General features: G+C 37.5%; 1 protein-coding gene across 8 annotated transcripts in view; it reads right to left on the reverse strand.

The window, feature by feature from the left end:
* The window catches only part of LOC119795698 (zinc finger protein 521), a 126,647-nt gene that overhangs the window by 14,209 nt on the left and 92,378 nt on the right, over positions 1-20,060 (reverse strand). For all 8 annotated transcript variants that reach the window (XM_038303829.1, XM_038303820.1, XM_038303823.1 and 5 more), the window contains 2 exons: positions 14,172-14,303; positions 3,438-3,553 (listed from right to left, as the gene is read on the reverse strand). In XM_038303829.1, coding sequence (XP_038159757.1) covers positions 3,438-3,553; positions 14,172-14,303 — 248 coding nt within the window. The remainder of the gene's footprint in view (positions 1-3,437; positions 3,554-14,171; positions 14,304-20,060) is intronic.

Here is a 20,060-nt window from a genome sequence, read left to right on the forward strand (position 1 = left end):
CTGACAAAAAAGCAGCCATATCAAGTAGATGTCTTGAGGGGTAATGGTTGGGAAATGTTTTAAAGTTTTAACCTTGCATGTATATTTAAAGGAAAAGTCCGGTCAGCAAGGAATAATCAATGGATCATTATTTATACATAAAATGTATACATTTGCAGTGATTTAATGAATTTAGCGTTAATCATTAAAAATATAATAATATTTTTCGTTGTGATCACTGAGTCCAGTACCAGCCAAATGTAGTAACACCTCACTCCTGACATCTTCCAGCAATGTCGTCACAGTGTAATAAGCCTAGCATCATTCTCCACGCTATACAAGCAAAATCAATGGGAACTACTTATCAACAACAATTATATAAGATTTCCAGAGGACTTCACCATTGAAATTCGAGAGAGCTATAGTTAAACTGACAATGCCCAGGTGCATGGCAGTTGGATGTTGTAATACATTGGGTAAAAGTGAAAATAATTTTGTTATTTCACCTTTCCGATTCATGTTTCACCACGGATGGGTCAGTCGTTGGATTGCTGACTTGAAGAGGGGGGATTTGCCATCAAACTTCTGGCCAGAGAAAAAACATGTAATATGTAGGCAACATTTCAAAGAAGAATGTTTTCAAGAGGATTTGGACAATAGCTCGTAGTGACAAACACCAGATACAGCAATGGGACTTGCTTAACAGCCGATACCGCAAAGTGACGTCACAAACCGGTAGGTGGCAGTAGTTTTTTGACAAACATGAATGTCTTTATTAATTTACTCTTAATTAAAAACACTTATAAATTTTGGAATAGCATGTAATAATTTTATATTTAAAGTATTTTCAGAAGTTTGAAATCTGAATATGACCAGACTTCTCCTTTAGTCCATAAAAAAGTCATAAACTCAGAAAAAAGAGCATTTGTACTGCCTCACAAAGCTAATTATACTCCATTAAATGTTTCATGTTTTGTCAAGTTACAACAAGTAGTGGTTGTAAGTTGGAAAAAATATAAATCCATTACTTTACAGTTTCTCCACATCATCATGCTTCCACAATCGCCATGGGAATCCTATCGATTTGACAAAATTCCTCCATGTTTACGTAACTAATTTGTTACCTATTATCTACTCTTCTTTGTTTGAATAATTTAAACCTTTTCTAACATTCCTCATAAAAAATTTAGTAATAAAAGTGTGTTCAATTCTTGGTAATATCTTATTAGGTCAATACTCAATGCTGCACTGTTTGCATTGTACAGGGAATTACAAAGTTGTATCAAGACATCCCTAATCAGAGACTTTCTTTGCAATACTCACTGAGTAATTCTACGGCTTTAAGCTAGACTTCTAATGGTTTTATTCTTTCCAAAATCAGAAAAGGTTTAAAACCTGATCATATATGTTGAGTAATTGTTGCAAACAGAGTAATTTCCCCAAAATATAGACCCTTAATGCATGTCCAGAAAAGCACCGTGCTTTCTTTCTGGCCTGTTAGATCAGGTGAGTGGACATATTTTGGCAGCTTTTCAGTAATAAAATGGAATATGATTAGAAAGTTGCCATTGGGATATTTGATCCTTTGAAAGTTCTGTAAACAAAGCCCGTTTTAAACTTAATAAAATCCATGTATTGTTTTCTTTCATTTTCTTAAATTACAAAACCTCTGACTCAAAACTTCTGTATACTGAGTCTAAATTGCATAAAGGTGGACTCTATTCGCTCCATGGATAATGAGGAGAAACCTGTGTTTTTTTGGACTGGGTTTCATTAAGGGGTATCAGATTATAGTCAGTTGAATACAAATAAATATCATTCATTTGCCAGAATTGTATTTGCAAAAATAATTTCCAAAATTGTATACATGTTTCCACTTCAAAGTAATCCCAATATTTTGGGTTGCTATATCAAATATAAATCAAAAAGAAATATTTAGAAATGTGTGCTTATAACATGAGAGAAAAGAACAAAGGTTCTGACATTGTTTTAATGTTAACGCAAAAACTCTGAAAGGGCATCGTGTGACACATTTAATTTCCTTTAACTCTTAGCATTTATAAGAAACAACACATGTATATATATGAAGAGCACATGTGTTTGAGATCATGTCATCATGCACTCACATGGGACTGTCAGTAGAGCACAGAACAGGTTGAGGATAATGATTGTCTTGTCCCCCAAGCTCATTCTTGCTCTCCTTTCATAACCTCCTGTTTCACAGCAGAATGCTATAGGTCTTTCATGTACTGCACTTGTCTTTTCACACGCAGTAAAACAATATAATCATGCATGAAACATCACCTCCGGGAGGTGGAGATCACTTCATTCCTGAAAATGTCAAAGATAAAAAAAGTAGGAAAACATCCCCAGGTTATTTGAAATTGTTTACAGGTATCTCTTGCAAGCCGTACCATATAGAAAACACTTGTACCAGTGAGAAATTAAAATGTGACAAATTAAGGGAGCTTGATGTGAACGGAAGCATTGGAGTTACTGCTTTTGAGGCTTTTCATGTAAACTTTTTTTGCTGCAGAGTTCCGTGCTGGCGAATCAGGACTTGTTTTATTCATGTTCCCGCTGCTGGAATGGCCAGCAGATAATGATCACATTCACCTTCCTCCTGGCAGACGCACGCCTCTGTGTTTACAACCTGAATCTTAATATGAAAATCACTCCCAATCAATGGCCACTTCCTCTGGCTACAAGCTACCTCACAACACCGTATAATCCAAGATCCAGGTCAATGCAAAAGGAGGAGCTGTTTGCTACTTTTACTGCATTAAAGTAAATAAAATGTACTTTTTTCTAGCATTTTCTTAGCACTGCAATTATAGGCTTACTTATAGTTTAGCGTTTCGGCTTCAAAAAGGTAATAGAAAGAGATCTGGATATGAGAAGTGTGCCGTGTGTACGATAGAGAATCCCCCAAACAAAACAGAGCGGCTCGAAAACACCACCACAGTGAAATAATATAATAAGGTCTGCTTCATTTTTTCAGATTCTCCAAGGAGCAGAGGAAAAGATTGCTAGAAAATGGATTATCTCTCTAACATTGCGAGTTCATAAGTCCAACTAGTAACTTTGTTGAAGGGCAGATATGGACTCCCTATGGACAGAGCTCATATTTAGCCACGAGGCCTCCTTTGTGATTAGGAGAGGAGATGCAGGCATATTGACTCAGCCGTGTTTTTGCCTCTGCACTGTATGTAATTACCTCTTCAAAAATGAGTATTCTGCTAATCCTCTAATTCCAGATATTTTAGCGCTCGGCTGGTCTAATAAGCAAATCAAATCATATCTGCACATCACAAATGAGTTTTGGAAACAGCCTGAAATAATTCCTTCTGAGTCGCCTGTCCCAGCCGGGATGGAGAGAGATAGTAGAATCCCTATGTTCAGTGTTTGTCAACCTCATGGTCATTCTGTGCTGGATATACCTGGACTTGAATTCTTACCTGTAACTCTGTCTGAAAGAAGAACTTCTGCGGGCACTGCGAGCAGTCGTAGATCTTATCCTCCTGGCCGTGGGCAGAAAAAATGTGCTGCTGCAGCTTGTTGGCTTGGACAAATACTGCACATAGAGAAAACAGAAAAAACAATTAAGATTTAAAGTGAATTTTCACTTTAATGCTAAATCTAAATAGATTTCTACTGCCTGCTTTAAGGCAGTAAAGTGAACAAAAAAATCCTTAATTAGAAATTAACAACTGTCAACACAAATAAACATATTATACGGTGTCGTCCATGTTTGATGACACAAACCTGGTGATGATTGGAGGAAAGTTTAATTGTATATTCATATTTATCTAATATCCATATTTTCCGCAGTATAATCTGAGACTGAAAAAAACCCTTCCTATTTAGGTTAATTCATTTAGTAAAAGAAAAACTACATCTTTAAGAAATAAAGCAGTAGTTAAAAGGTGATTGTCAACTATTAGAGCTACTGGTACTGTCGCTGCCAAACTTTATATATAGAAGAGCCATTTTTTTTTCTACAGAAGGAGGTATTTAAGAGAAAGAGGAACTTATTAACATTCGTATTATCGGGGTCTTTTATCTGTGCTTTAGTCCATCTCATATGTTTACAATAGTGCATGGCTGTGGGGCTTATGAAGAGGGTTGATTACCTTTCTGGTGAATCATTTCTGTAGTTATTTGGCCATATGCTCTGAATCATTATCCTGCTTTAAGACACAGTAATTACCCACTTTTAGTTTACTGTTAAAGTTCACCTTGTTTTTCTTTAAAGTCTTCTAAACATGAACTGCATCAAGTTGACCAGATCAGGAAGAGAGAGAGGCCTGCAGCGTTTTAGAATCTCAATGTATGTGGTGTTTTTTTTCACTAAAAGGTGACCATCATGATGTCTCATTAATGCATCATAGAGATAAAAGTGTTGATAAAGTTATCTAAAAAAATCCTGTGGTGTTCTATGTGATTTAAAATAAATGAAAATGTTGTTACGAGATGTAAATGGAACAAAAAGCACTCAAAGCACAAATACTAATCTAAAATATATATATTTACCAATATGAAATAGGCCACCTCAAATACAAAAATGATAAAGATAAATACAAAGAAAAAATGACCATGCCTATTTTCCGCTGATTAGTTTTTCCACATTAAGCCCATCTGTAGTCCTTGTTGCAGAAAAGATACACCTGAAAGACCTGAGCCCAACTTGAGTATAAGTCTGAGCAGAGCTTACACTAGCTTACATCAACCACAAAGAAAAATTTTAACAAAGAAAAGCATTGTTCCTTACAGTTTCCCAAACAAGCATTTGCCATCTGGCTAACAGCAGCTAACAGCTTTTATAGAAACTCTGTGACCCCACATCTCTATAAACAAAATAAAGTAAAAGTGAGACTTTGTGATCGTTTTACCTCCTGTACCCTAAGAGTGCTTGATGGCAAAATAAAAATGGGTTCTTGTCTTGCCTTGTGTCCAGTGGCTGAAAAAAATAGGTTGCTGTGCCAGTTTATATGCATACACCAGGGAAATAGAATGTCCTGGTAAGTAAAGTATACATTAAAAATAATGCTTCAGTTACATCTACTTTCAAACAATTGTTAGGGATGCAAGTACAACCAGTTATAATTAAAGAAAAGGTCATTTCCAACTGGGTGACTTTTTACTGATGAATAGCCGCTAGATTAAAGCATTTTTTTTTTGTGTGTGAAATTTACATTAAAATCTGAAGCAATTCAAAGGCCTTTTCCTTATCTTTACAAGGAAGGTAGATAAAAATGGCTGGTTTTGTTCATTGGTTAAGCTAAAAACAGTCTATATATAAAAAGCAAGTAGAACGGTCATACTTCTGGTGCAAGAGCTGGTAAATTTATGAAGTTTGGGGAATAATGATGCTCTTTATTTAGCACTGCTGTGGGGACAACAAGCCAGGAAATAAACAACCACAAAAACTGGCATGGCTTCAAGTGCAAAACATGGCCTCCATTAGTCTACATCACTAATTATATTGACAGTATAAATATTCATGGTGTTCCACTACATATTCATGCAGACGCGGATTATAACTCACCATCATATAAACACACAACTCGCAGGAGCTTAAAACACATACCATACATTTGTGCTTTAATTAAGCCACGGTCAACACTAAAAAAACGAAGTGGGGATGTGACTGTGTGCGTCCTGAGCAACTTGTGGTGGTGCACCCTCCAAGGAGCACTTCAAACACAGCGTTTGTTATCCTGTACCCCTGTGCTTTAAAGATGGTGGTCTAATCTCAAAGGTCTGGATGCTGTGGAAAAGTTTGCTCATGGGGGACTCATTTGAATTTCTTACAGCTCAAAATAACTCCTCTTTTAATGGAAGCACCGTGGGCCACAAAAGAAGAAAAGCAACAGCTACAAAAGGTGAGGCCTCTGTAAGAGAAAAGGCTTACGGGTTGCTTTGGCCCTGTGCCTCGCCTCTGCAACTTCAACATATAAGTATTTGGATTCACCTGGGAGAGCGATTATTAATTATTGAGCGGTGTAATGTTGAGAAACATTCGGCTTCCGTGAATGTCACACTCCCTGACCTGGGAAATAAAAGTTTAGATCCATAGCAGACACGCTGTGGGAACGCTGTCAGACTGCTAATGCTTAGGTGGCAGCTGTCTGTGGAACACAGCAGCAATGTTAACCAGAAATGAACAAACCTCCTCTAATGAACAAACAGCGACTCTATGGCTCTTTTCTTAGATTAACGACCAGGGCAATATGAGGATAAACATAACTGCCTGTTTTACGGTCGGTGACAAAACATTTTGGCTCCAGGTTAAGACCTCTGCTATAACGCCTATTAAGGCTTTCCCTTCCCCTAAAAAATAAAACATTTTTTCTGTGGAATCCGTGCTTCGGAAGCAGAAATTGTGGTGATAAACAATGGCCTTTTCCTTCAGCTGCATTTTGTCTGCATATACAGTACAGAAGCAGGTCAGAGCAGCTGCAGGAAGCCTTCATTATGTCTTTGGCTGGAGGAAGAAAAAGTCAATACAGCAAAAATAAAAATGGATTTGAGACTTGGGGGGCCTTCAAATACTGTACAGCAGGGCCAAACACAACTGAGATGTCAAGTTAGATGTTACTTGCTGTTAACATGCAGTTCTGCTCCAATGAGGCACTTATTTATAATCAGTTTTGCATTTATCAGTTGTAGGTCGTCCTTCATTTTATATGCAGAAGGGGGAGGGAGGGCTTAAATGCTTTTATGGCCTATTCAAGTAATATTGGTTTCAATACATACCAATAAAGTGTTCTCAGTATATAAGATCTGCCCTTTTAGAAAAGGCCCCTTGGAAAGGCCATTTATCTATTATTTTCTTTTCTTTTGTCAAAATAAAAAGCTACTAAATGATGGACTAGCGAGTGGAAGAATGAAAATTATATTATGCTTTTAATTTGTTTAATAGGCAAAAATCTAAGAGCATGTTTTGCATTTACACCGGAGAAAAATCCAGTTGCCACTGTCTTCAAAGATTACCTAGTTTCTCAACCTGTGGGTAGTGATAAATCCTGGCCTGAATGTAGCTCTTCTATAAATTGCTAATACCCAACAGGTTATTGTTGTGGAAGAGTTTCATGCAGGTTTTTGTTTTTACATTTTTTTTTTTACTGTTTTTGATTATCTCTTATGTCAGTACTCAGCCCTTCAGCTGAAAATGGAAAATGTAAGGCAAAACTTACAACCTATTAAGCAATGGCCAGTAACCTAAAAATTTAGGCTGGATGAAGAAATCCTCCATCCATAAAACTGTTTACAGTTTCTCAGCGTTTAACTTTTCCAAATTTGCAATTTGTGCTTTAAACCCTGGATCACAACACTCATACAATCGGTCTATATCTCTCTTAGTAGCGTCTCATCAAAGTATGTTGCATCTGATTAATGGAATGAGCTGCGTAACACAGCGGGCTAATGCTTCATACCAACAACCAAATATCTACCTTCATTAATGCAGCATAAACAATACATTAAGATCAGTGTTCCTCTTGTGAGTGAGTGTTGAGATTCTTGTGAATTTTTTACACCAGTGACAACTATCTCCATGTTTTGTAAACACTTTTATGAGAGTATTTTAGTAAAAAGATCATGCTGTTATATTTCTGGAAGGGTCAAAACAGAACTGATTCTCAACTAGTAGAGAACACAAATGAGAGGAGCAGCTTCTATGGTAACTGAGAAACCTGCAGAAATTCACAGCTCAGGTGAGAGAATTTGTCAATATGACAGTTTTGCATATTATAATTCTTGCCTTAGTGTACTTAAAAAAAAAAAAGATACAAATGCACGATAAAAAGTCACAGCATCTGCTTCTTTGTGTCTGCTGTTCAGTATAAACCTAGTAAGTAAAGAACACATATAAAGGTAAATGATATGGTCAGATGAGATCAAAATGGATGCAATGTGTGATAAAAAACAACCGTCACTGCATCTGGTATCTTATGCATCTGCATCAGTATGGGCATGATTTTATTCCTGCAGAGAACTCCCAGCTTTAACTATTATTCCAACTCATGCTTTTCCTACGTATTATGTCTTTTATGTGTAAACATAAGAAAAAAACCATAAAGACGGTGTCCAGTTTTTAATTTCAGAGCTACTGTATGTCTTATATGGGAAAATACAAAGATTGCATGAAAACATAGTGAGATAAATTCTGAAAATGTTTAACAGATACTGTATTAAATTTTTTTCTATGCAGCAAGGGTTGTTAAAAATCTGCCCTTGCAGAAAGTTACTAATATTCCACATACTAAAGTCAAATATTGTTTAGACGTCATAAATCCAATGCTTTAAATTGTCCAGTAGGCAAAGGTAGAGGTACAGTGACCGCTTGTCACCCATCATTGTAGTGGCATCATTTTTCAGGATCAGGACCATTTCTCATGTATTTGTTACTTTTTCTTTGATCAATTTTTATGTTATACAAAGGATTTTAGTGTTGGTTAATTAGTGGATAAATGCACGTGAAATCATGATTTGAGATGCTTTATTGTTGTTTTGTTCAGGGCTGAAACAATTAATCAGATTAATCGTGATTAATCGGTTGTTGATAGAATCGTCAACTAATTTAGCAATCGATTAAATGTTGAGTATAGAGTATAGGAGTAAAGAGACTCTAAAACATGCTTTTAGCTGACAGAGCAACCCACTTAAAGCAGTAATTATATCAAAAAGTACAAAAATATATAAACATTTTACATTAAACATAAAAATATTTTTTTCATCTGTCAATAGGCTCTATTTGGAACTCCTCAAGTGGGAAAGTTTGAGTTTCAGTTGCTTTACTTATTTAAAAATTTTTATTAAAGGAACCTTTGACTATCCGATTATTAAACGATTAATTAAAAAAATTATCGACAGATGAATCGATTTTCAAAAAAAATGTTCAGATTTTTCATTGTTAATATGCCCCTTTATAATGAGCACCTGTAGTGAAGCACTCTTCACTACTAAGCTCATGAGCAGGGCACCACTGAAGAGAAAAGAGAAAGGTCCATCTTTTCCTGAGCAGATATTTTTGCATTGCTTATATCTCATAATATTACATATTTCTATTCAAAATAAGTCATTATTGTGATAAGTTAACTCAGATTTTTCATAAGCCCATTTTTAAAGATATTAACATTTTTTTTTTATTCTTTCATTTTTCATGTTAACAGTATAAGGCTTAAAGGGCCTTCATGACACTTTGAATTTGGCTTATAGCAATTTGAATCTTTTTTTCTTCTCTTTATAATTAAAGCTATAGATCGAAAGAACTGAATTGAAATACTTTATTTTCCCTGAGGGGATATTTATTTGTGGTAGACAGATCCTTACAAAAATACTACTCAGGTTTCTGCTGCATATTTGTATAGCAGCGAGAAGAGCACTAGTACCTTTTTTTTTTTTTTTTTTTTTTTTTTTACTTAAAGCACTCTGTAAACCATATAGTACAACTACTACTTATTTCATTTAGAATCATTTCTTGTCGCAATTTTATTTCCAGATTGAAAAGATTATAATTTTTACAATTACGATAATGGTAAATTATTGTAATTTCAGAATAAGCTAAAATGAACATCGATGGAATCCTGTTTCGGCAGAATGAACAATATAAATAATATGTGACAACATTGCCTTCTTAGTGGTGAGGGGGCAGGGACATCTGGGAAGAAATCATCCAAAAAACACATCCAAACAGGACCAGCGCCTGGCTATTGTGTCTCACCCTGCTGAGATTGCAAGAGAAGAGAGCGAACTTTGTGGAGTTTGTTGGCCACGGAGCCAAAGCAGAGACATGCTGCATAGAGCAGCAGTGAGCGCTGAGCTGGGCTGGGCATCAGGGGTGTCAGTGCTGAGGGGGCTGAGGGGCCAAGGTCTCCTCGCTGTGGGGGATATTAAGCCCTCTGATTAGATCTCAGGGGCCGTGCATGGCAGACTTTTCCTTTACTACAGGCCCCAGCTCATCTTTATTTTGGCAGGGTGGTGCTCTCTGCAGGCTGCACTGCACCAATACTAAGCTGTTTGTGCAGGGAGGACAAATAAGTTTATCCTTTTCCCCCCCATCTTCCACTCTCCATTTCATTTATTTATATGTGTAGTGTATTAATTTGAGAAATCACAACATGAAATATTTGAGTGTTCTGTGGCAAATACAAATGAATTGTGAGTCGATTTGGGTTGTTCTCAGATAGGTTGGAGTTTAACGTTAAATCTTTGTTCATTACTTTCTGCTTTTTTTTTGTCCAAGTTGTCATAATCCCAACTTCACACAGCAGCATAAGAGCTGCATCTAAATAACAAGCTAATTAAACTACCTTATTTGTCACACTAGTGTGGATTTTAAGGCATTGCTTCCTGTAGTTATTCAAGTTTGTTCCTCATGCGGTGACATAAGTGGGAAAAAAAAATGCACACACATACACAAACACACACATCCAGGACTTTCATCAGACACACTTTCTTCTGTTTTGTTTGTCTTAAGCACATATTCCCAATCACAATTTCCACACCAGCCCTTCCTACAGCTCCTAAGGGTGCAGGCAGACACTTCTAGCTGCAGGCTCCCCCACTTCTGAAACCTGTCAAATCTGTCCTGGGAGAGTCAGCCTCTCTCTCATCATCCAGGGGCTTATGGACCTCTCTCCATTTACCCTCCCTCCCTTACACAGCTCTCTTTTCCTCCTCCACATCCCTCCTTTCATCTCACATCCAAACTTGCCAGTTGCAACCTTCTCAGCTTCCTTTAAGTTTTTTCTCCTTTTCTCCTCTACATTCATCTGTCCTCATCTACTATCTTTAACTTACTTTCCCTAATACTTTTTTTCCGGTCTTGTTTTTCAGTGCAAGGCAGTCCTATCACTACTTCAACTCCGGATGTTTGGATTCAGGATAATCAGGTATATAGAAAGAATGACAATCACTCGCTCCCTCCCAGTGCGTTTGGGGTCACAAGGGGGGGAGATCAAACTGAAACATGTGCTCTGGAGGGGGAATGGGTTTTTAAACAAAGAGGAACCTTGTTAAAAAGCGAGCTCAACAGCCCCGTCACCACCTAGTTTGATCAAAGTTTTGCTTTCATGTCTGGACTCATTACATCTACCCAACACACTTTTTAAATGGGCAAAATAATGCATTTAGCAGCCAGTGCATGCAATAGTTCTGGTACAGGTTAAATACTGCACTCAAATCGATCCACTCAATGTAAACGCGAGTAGAGAATTATTCAGCATGGCAAAAATTACATATGGGGTTGTTTTAAAGTACTTAAAATTTAGAGGAATTTGTAGTGGTTCTGGAACTTGGTCACAAAATGTGTGCTTGCATTATATAATTTACCTTTATAAATTATCAATGTTCTACTATATCAATCAAGCTGCTATCCTTAATACATGACTATCATGCACTCATAACATAGTTCCAGACCACATTTTGGGCAAAAAGGTCACTACTTAAATAAACAAAAGCCTTTTAATCTTGTAGCAGATAAGTACAGTTTTTGACAACATATTGCTTTAAGTCTGGAATTTCAAATGTGTGAAACACATTTGCAGCTAAATACTAAAATATGTCGTATTTTTGACTGAATGAATGATGTAGCATTTTTCTTCCACGTTTCATTTATGGCCTACTTTGTGTTGGTCTGTCGCATAACCTTCAAAAGTGCAAATAAATTTCTGTTGAACATGATCAAATGTGGCTTTCGAGGAGTAAAGATTTTAAAAGGCATGTTAAACAGCCACTGAAAAAGATGACCACTGGCATTGAGGGCTCGAAAAAGTTATCCTCCTGTAAAATAATTGAATAAAATTGTTAAAAATATATTAAAGTGTTGAATAAGAACCTAGTGGACGTGTGTGACTGTAAGAAAGTTTTAGAGTAAAGTTTCTGTTCAGCTAAATTGGTGACAAATGTCTTCTTCGCTTTGATTTTTTAAAACTCAGCTTGAAGAAATATATTCAAGGACAGCTGTCAGCTAATCTCTCAATTGCTCTGTTCCCTCCAAGCGCTCTGACTTTAGCTCAGCTTGCCTGTCCCCCGCATCCCCAACAGAGGGAGGCCTTTCAGTTTATCCAGCACTCTCCTCTGCACGTCTTCCTGGCTACCATAGGCCTCTTCGCCCATCTGTCTGTCTGCTCTGCGACCGCTGTCCTGAGGGGGCACTCTGTCTCTACCTCCTTCCCCTTCCCTTCCTCCGAGCATCCCTCCCTCTCTTCTTCCTCTCTCTCATGTGTCGTGATCGATATGGACGCTAAGGGAGTGGGGGGGACCTGTCTGTCAAAGACAGCGGAGGAAAATGAAGGCTCAGATGAAGGAGGCATGCTCTGTATATTAAATGCCCAGACCCCTGTGAGGGGTGGAGGGAGAGGAGTTCCGTGGTGGAGGGAAATATCAATAGGCTTCTTCTAAAAAAAGAGATAAGGCCAAAACAGCTATGTAGAGTAGAGGGAGAGGGGTGCAGACAAGAATGTTGTGAACTGAGGTAGATGAAGATGTACAGGAGGAGAAAAGATGCAGAATGTGAACTAATGATGCCAACTGATTTAAAAGGTAGAAATAAGGCAAATGAGTTTATTGTGCAAAGGATGGATTAATATGGGGAGGGGGCTGGAGGGGTTAAAGAAAGTAGGAGGAGGAAATGAGCTGGACCCAAAAAGTGGTAGGAAGAGTAAAGAGCTGAGATGGGAGAAAGAGTGAAGAGCCGAAGTTAACGACTTTGCAGATTTCATTATAGAGATAGTTAACCCTGTTGACACTGAAGGAGGGCGCTATTCTCTCAGGAGGAGTCCGGTCCTTCCACCTCCACGTACAGAGACAGATGAGATCATTACAGCTATCAGCACCACTGCCATCCACAATTAGCACATCTCCCTTTCTTTCTCCGCTCCTCCATCCCCCAATCTCCGTTCAACTCACACTGTTTTCCCCCCTGCACTCTTTCTGTCTCCCCCCGCTCACCTTGTGACACTTCTTTGGCCTTGGTTTTGGTAAATGGTAAATGGCATGTACTTATATAGCGCATTTATTCAAGTTAGGAGACTTGACCAAAGCGCTTTACACTACATTCATTCACCCATTCACACACACACACTCACACACTGATGGTGGCAAGCTACATTGTAGCCACAGCTGCCCTGGGGCTCACTGACAGAGGCAATTTGACGAAACAAAAGCCACATGGTGCAAACTGCTATCAGCTTTATCCGGCTTGCCTGCTTGACCTTTCAAGACTCGATTAAAAGCAATGCGGCCAAGAAAACATATTTATATCCCTTGAAGTTTTTCACGTTATGATCACAACTTTCAATGTATCTCTTAGGGATGCTATGTAAGAAAGCACCTCAAAATAGAATATAACTGGGATTCAGATAGATACAAGGCTTTTAATTGTTTTTAAAGTGATAATCTAAAAGATATAAAACAGTATAAAAAAAAAAATAAAAAAAAAAAATCATATAGCGACCCAGTAAACAACGAACATAGAATGTTCTTTAAGGTCTACATAAAAAAAACTGTGTGGAGGGAAACTAGCAATTCATATCAACCTGACCCTTCCATTCATTTTCTGAAACATAGTAGTGCCAGCATCATGACGTGGGAAATGCTTTATTTCAACAGGAGATGGACCAATAAATGGGAACAAATGTAAGAAACAAAAGCCCGATAAAGTCAGCAAATACCTCAGTTCTGGAGTAGAGGTTCAACTTTCCTGCAGGACAACCTTAAAAACACAGCTACATCAACTATCCACGGTTAGCAATATTTTCCTATTTATTTCTTAGAGTGATCTTAATCTGAGGAATGTGTGAAAATGTTTCAAAATTGTTATAATATCAGCATATTTGTCCTATTTTATCAAAGAGAAGTATAGAAAAAGTTCCCTAGATGTTAACATGAATACATGAATGAAGACTTGCAGGTGTAATTGTAGCAAAATTGATTTTTACAAAGAATTGATTCAGGGTTTCATAAATAAACTTACTTTTGTTATACTGCTAATATAAAACAAATCCTAAAGATATATCCACATCTCATTATATTACTCTACTTGGTGCTAATCTATCTGCCAGATATCCCGTTTTGCAGGATACTGCCTTAATATATCATATTACCAATAACAAATTTACAATTTATATTTCCTCTTGTTATTTTGTCTTATTTTACTGGATTTAATCTCAAGGCACGGTACAAACCTGTAAAGCAGACTGGACACTTAAAGGTTCCACCCATGCCCTCAAAGCTGTGTTCAATCAGGTGGCATTGAAGCTTCGCCGGTGAGTCGAATGACTGACTACAGAGCTTGCATTCATGGTTCAGTCCTTCCTCTGTGGAGAAGAAACAACACAAACACATAGAGAAACCATGAGTGGAAAAATAAACCGAGCATGAATGGCCAGGGAGCAGCAAAAGGTCTCTCTCTGGTCTTAACCATAACACCAACATTTCTCTTCATATGAAATTAAAACTCTTAATTTCTTTGACTTTTCATGGTTCAAACGGAAAAAAAAAAAAAAAAAAAACATGTGACCCTTTCTAATCAGACACTAATTGGACAACCAGTTGGGGCCTTAATTGTTATTGCTGAAAAACATGGCGGACGTCACCTTTTATGATTAACTTGCATGAACAATCATTTATTTTTAGAATGTTCTAATTAAAATAACAGAATTAGGAGTAAATGAAGAAATGGCTTTGGAAGAGTCAGTATTACAGTGAAATACAGATTTTTTACTTTCTTGACCCTTATTTTCATATCAGCAATCTCCAACTTTACAACTAGGACGACTGTACATATAATGCCGAATTATATATATAAGTATTATTGTAAAGTATATTAATTGGGATAAAAACATAGTTTTATCACCATTCTTTTACTTTTCAGTTAACTTGATGTCTCAAGCAATTTTAATTAAATTAATCATCTTTGGTTGTAAGATTTAGATGCAGGCACCAGAGACATGAAAATGTTTTATTTATAAGCATTGTTCAAAGACTTAGCATATGAAATACCATGTAATAAAGAACAAAATAATGATTTGTTTAATGCTAAAAACACAATAAGATGCTACATGACAGCTGGTGTACTGGCAAAGAAACCCATACTGTATAGTTCAAAAACATTAACAAGCACTTAACAAAATGCCACAACTCTGATCTACAGTATGCACTTTTATTTGGATTGGCCCGCTGAATCAGATTTGTAGGAAAGTGATCGTTTTCACTGTGTCAATAAAATGGTTTTATACTGCCACAGGGCCAGACTGTCCACCATCAAACTCCTGGCAGAGGTGATCATTACAGGTTTGGGGGTAAAAATGGATACCTCAGGGGCTCATCTAAGGTCTATCCTCTAGTCTCCACAGCTCACTGCTCACCACGTGTATATCTATTCATGTATATAGAATCAAACTGAACAGCTGTACATGGCTGAGTCCAAGCTGAAGGTTTATAGTCTGTATCATCAGCCAAACTTGGTAAAACTAAGCAATACAAAATGAGACAATAGCAATGTTAGATGTAAAACATAATATCTAATTTGTAATGTAGTATAACAGGATTTAAAGGTGGGCTGGTGTATTTTTATTTATTAATATATATATATATATATATATATATATATATATATATATATATATATATATATATATATATATATATATATATATATATATATATATATATATATATATATATATATATATATATATATTAGTGCTGTCAAAATTATCGCGTTATTAACGCGTTAACGCGAGGCCATTTTAACGGCGATAATTTTTTTAACGTGAGATTAACGCTATGTGGTTTTATGGTACAATTTTTCCAAGTACATCCCGCTGCAGCCTGCGGGAAGGCGGGGCTATTTTCCCCCAGTCTATGCATTTCTCATAGGCTTCTAGAGCGGAGCTCCTCAAGGGAAAAAGACGCTCATACACTGGGTGACGCTAGTGCCTTTTCTTTAAGCCCCACCACCAACAAACAAGTTGAGTGTAGTAGCAACCTGAAATACGCTGAGAAAACTGATTACTGAGGTGAAATGGAATCTCGTAGCAGCACTCTTGCCGTCTGTGTACGCAACAGGTCGGTATCGCGTGTGTGTGTGTGTGGGTGGGTGTGTCTGTGTGTGGGTGAGTGGGTGTGTGTGTGTTCTCATTTTTGTTAAGAGGCTGAAAAGTAACTTTCTAGAGAGCATAGACTACCTTCATCTAGTGATGTCGGTCTATTGATTTTGATGTATTGATTGAAAATTGTTCATTATTACCTTGGTTAATTAACATCTAATGTTAACTCTACTAAATTTTATAGCAGTAGGGTAAAATGCTTGTCTTTGTTCAAAAGACTGTATTAACTGTAAAGACTGTCTTTTACATCAGCCTGTTTTCAGGGCCTTTTTTTTGCCTACATATTTGTTATTTTTTGCTACATGCCTCCCCATCTTCTTGCCATATGTTTCTATGGCATAAATCAGTATCTGTGACCTGTTTTCATTTTAAAAAAAGAACATTGGCACAAACCTAGCCTGTATGTATTTTTTTGTATGTCATCGAGAGTATTTAAATGATTTTCAATCAGGAAAAAAATGTGCGATTAAAATGCGATTAATCGCGAGTTAACTCAGGCATTTATGCGATTAATCGCGATTAAAAAATTTTATCGATTGACAGCACTAATATATATATATATATACAGTATGCATTTATTCATTACCAAATTTGTATTTTCCTCTTCTATTTTCCTTTTCTCTTCTTTTCTTTATGACTATTACATCCGACAAAGTAATGGCATCTTAAGAAATATAACTGCTATCTCAGCTTCTTTGCCTTCAATTTGAGAGTAAGTACATGTGACAACTTCAACCCAGTGATCATTAATACTCCATCAAATGAAGGGGATTGAAACATTCCCTGTAGCGCTAGAAAAAAAAAGAAAATATTCAACTTTTACAACGTAGTCCCAGCCACTACATTTCCTTTCAAACTAATATAAATCTTTACCTTACACTCAAAATCACACAATATATATGCTTCACTGAAACATGGAGTAAGCAGCATATATCTTCATGTGCCCGTAGTCAACATCTCTGCATGGCACGCAAAAGCCGATCAAAGCAGCTTAAAGTAGCTTGAGAGAGAGGGAGTTGATTTAGTGTTTTCTGCAACCATGTATTTGACAGATGAGTTACTCTGTACCCTACTTGTGCATCTGAGTGTAGCACCAGGTATCAGGAAAACAGGAGGGGTGGGGGGCTAGGGGTTAGAAAGAGCGGAACAAGTGCATCCAGGCAGCGAAAGAGGATCACCATTCTCTTTGATCACGGCCCGATTTGCCTATCTGTGTTAGGGTGTGCAGACTTAAGGTCAAGTTTGCTGCAGCTGATGTGTATCTGCCTCTCCAGCATATGCACAGACCTCATTTTGACCCTTGTACACAAAACTGTCCCTTTGGAGACCTGGTCTGCCTTGTTATGCAGATAACTCCGCACCTGCATGACTGACCTTGTGCAATGTTCATATCTGTAAGCAGGTGCATTAGGGGGAGATGAAGGTAGAAAATTTGGGGCACTTCTCTTAAAGGACAAGCATTATTTACAATTATGTTTAAAAGAATGGTCTACAGCTTGATGTATTTTCCATTAAATAGTTTGAGAACAATAATAACCATTGGCATATGTCACTGCTAATAGTCACTCCACATTCTGTTTCTTCCACCATATTTATTATATCTACAACATAATCTTACCAAAGCAGTGGCCATTCTGGTTAGTACAAATGGTTATTAAAATAAAAAGGTCCTTATTTCGAGATACAAATTACCTTTCGACTTTTTATTTGAAATGTTTTTGGAGTTTTATAATACTTTTCATGCACTTACCAAATATCAATTAGGAATGTACAAATTATCTAACAGGTTGGTGCAGATTGATGCAAAGTTTTGGCAAATACATCCCACACCTGAAAGAGTCAGCTTATGTCCTTCATTAATCACATACTGGTACTTAGAGTTGCAGGAATTATCACATAACTGACCTCTAAGTATGAAATGGAAAGGTACACAAGAGAGTTACATAAATGCGAACCACAGCAGTATAGAAGGGTTTAAAGAAAAAACTATCCTTACTCAATATTATGGCAAATTAATCATTTGTTAAACATAATTTCAAATTCAAGATGATAATAATAGTGAATTTGATTACCTTGTGATCAAAAGGCAGAAAACACAGATTAGGTAATAATAAAGTGAGAGTCTTAGTTATTACGGAGTGTTATGTTATCGGCAATACAGCTTTGAGGACTGTGTTTGTATTTTGTAAAGTAGCAGAGGCTGAATTAGGCTGGCAGCCTGTTTCTTAGTGAGAGCCAAGGGAGGAAGTCAGCTTCCTCACCCCTATAGATGCCTCATTGGTCTGAGGTCACTTCCTCTTGCCCCCCCCAGCCCTGCCCAATCAGCAAGGCCCGTTGTGGCGCCCCCACCCCTCTCAGAGCACCATGCAGACTCTGGATATAGTTACAAGGCCTCAGGGGACTGTCAGTTTTCTCTCTGCTTCTCTCTCTATCCTCCTCTCTCCCTCCTCCCACTCTGTTTTTCCAAGTCTCCCGGGTGTTCTCTGCTGCCACCACCCTGTCCCCCTGCACTCCTAAGAAAATCCTTTAGATGAGAACTGCTCCTGCGTCTGCTCCCTCTAAGCATCCCTGACACTAGCAAAGTAAGCCCATCTGCATATCCACAGGGTCTCGCGTTCCTGGGGCTCATGGTTTATGTATTTCACAGCTCCTTAAAACACAAACGCCTAATATCTCTCCCATGTGGAGGACAGGAGAGGGAGAGGGGGAAACTTCTTTCATAAAGAATGGTCTCCATTTCTCTGTGCTGTTTACTTTTTTATCCATGCAGAGATCTATGTGCTGTTGGAAGGTTGTTTTGGATGCAGGGGCTAGCAGATCTGGCTCTTATAAGCTTAGAAAAGTTAAAGCTGACGCAGGTTTGGTCCGTTCAGTTTTTGAGATTTTGATTCCATCGACTTGCAAAAAAGCGTTCGGAGACCTTGTATTTTTTTTTAAATATTTTGTCACTTCACAGTTAAAATCCAATGGATTTGAAAATGAATGCATTTGTTAGACTCACAGTAATACGGTTATTGTTTGATTCTTTGCAATCTATTATAGCTGCGGCTCTATTTGCAGGGTTAATATTTTACCTTTAAGGTGAACTTTTGCTGCCTCTAACATATTTGCAGGTTTATGCTGTATTTAGTTCAAGCAGCTTCCCAGCCCCTTCAAACATTCCTACAGCATAATTCAGCCACCTCTATGCTTCATCCTCAGTCTGTCTCACCTGATCAGAGTACCTTCACACATGATATCTGCGCCCCTTTATAAGACTTGAAGCAAAATGTAAATCAGCTTGTCGTTTGATTTCAGCAATGAAAGTCTTTGTGTCACATTCCCATAACACAGATTTAAGGAGACCATGACTAGTAATTGTTCAGCAGCAGACTCTCAACCTGAGCATTTAAATCTCCTCAGCTCCTCCAGTGTAACCATAAGCCACACACTTTTTTTGATGAGTACCATTCTAATGCTTTCCATATTACCTGACTTGGATTTGATTAGGTGACAGCAAACCGTGGCTCCAGAGCAACATGTGACTCTTCAGTCCCTCTGCAGTCACTATAACTGTTTGTATCCATTGATGATAAAGAACAGTGCAATGTGAAATTATTCCAGGGATCTGAATACTTTTTCAAAGCACAATAAAACTGGAAATATCTATCCTACTTGAGTAACATAGTGAAACTAGAGTAACCGAAGGCCACCTTAACTTGAAATAATAGTGTGCAATTTAGCACAATGCAGGGGTATTGTTTGATTAAAAATTCTTCTTCGTCACCCTTGTCCCTTACTCCATTTCAACAATTCTGCTGAGAAGCGGTTCGTATCAGAGCGCTTCATTTTCAACCAGAAAAAATCTGATACTTAGATTTACTCTCCTCTCTGGGGTACAGTGAACACTTCTCTGAAGCTCACTATTAGAGGGACCCCAGTTGCTTGTGCGTCACCAGAGTAGATGATATTAAGGACATCAAT

The sequence above is a fragment of the Cyprinodon tularosa genome, unplaced genomic scaffold (assembly GCF_016077235.1).
Source record: "Cyprinodon tularosa strain WSP-4 unplaced genomic scaffold, ASM1607723v1 ctg52, whole genome shotgun sequence".
Taxonomy (NCBI): Eukaryota; Metazoa; Chordata; class Actinopteri; order Cyprinodontiformes; family Cyprinodontidae; genus Cyprinodon; species Cyprinodon tularosa.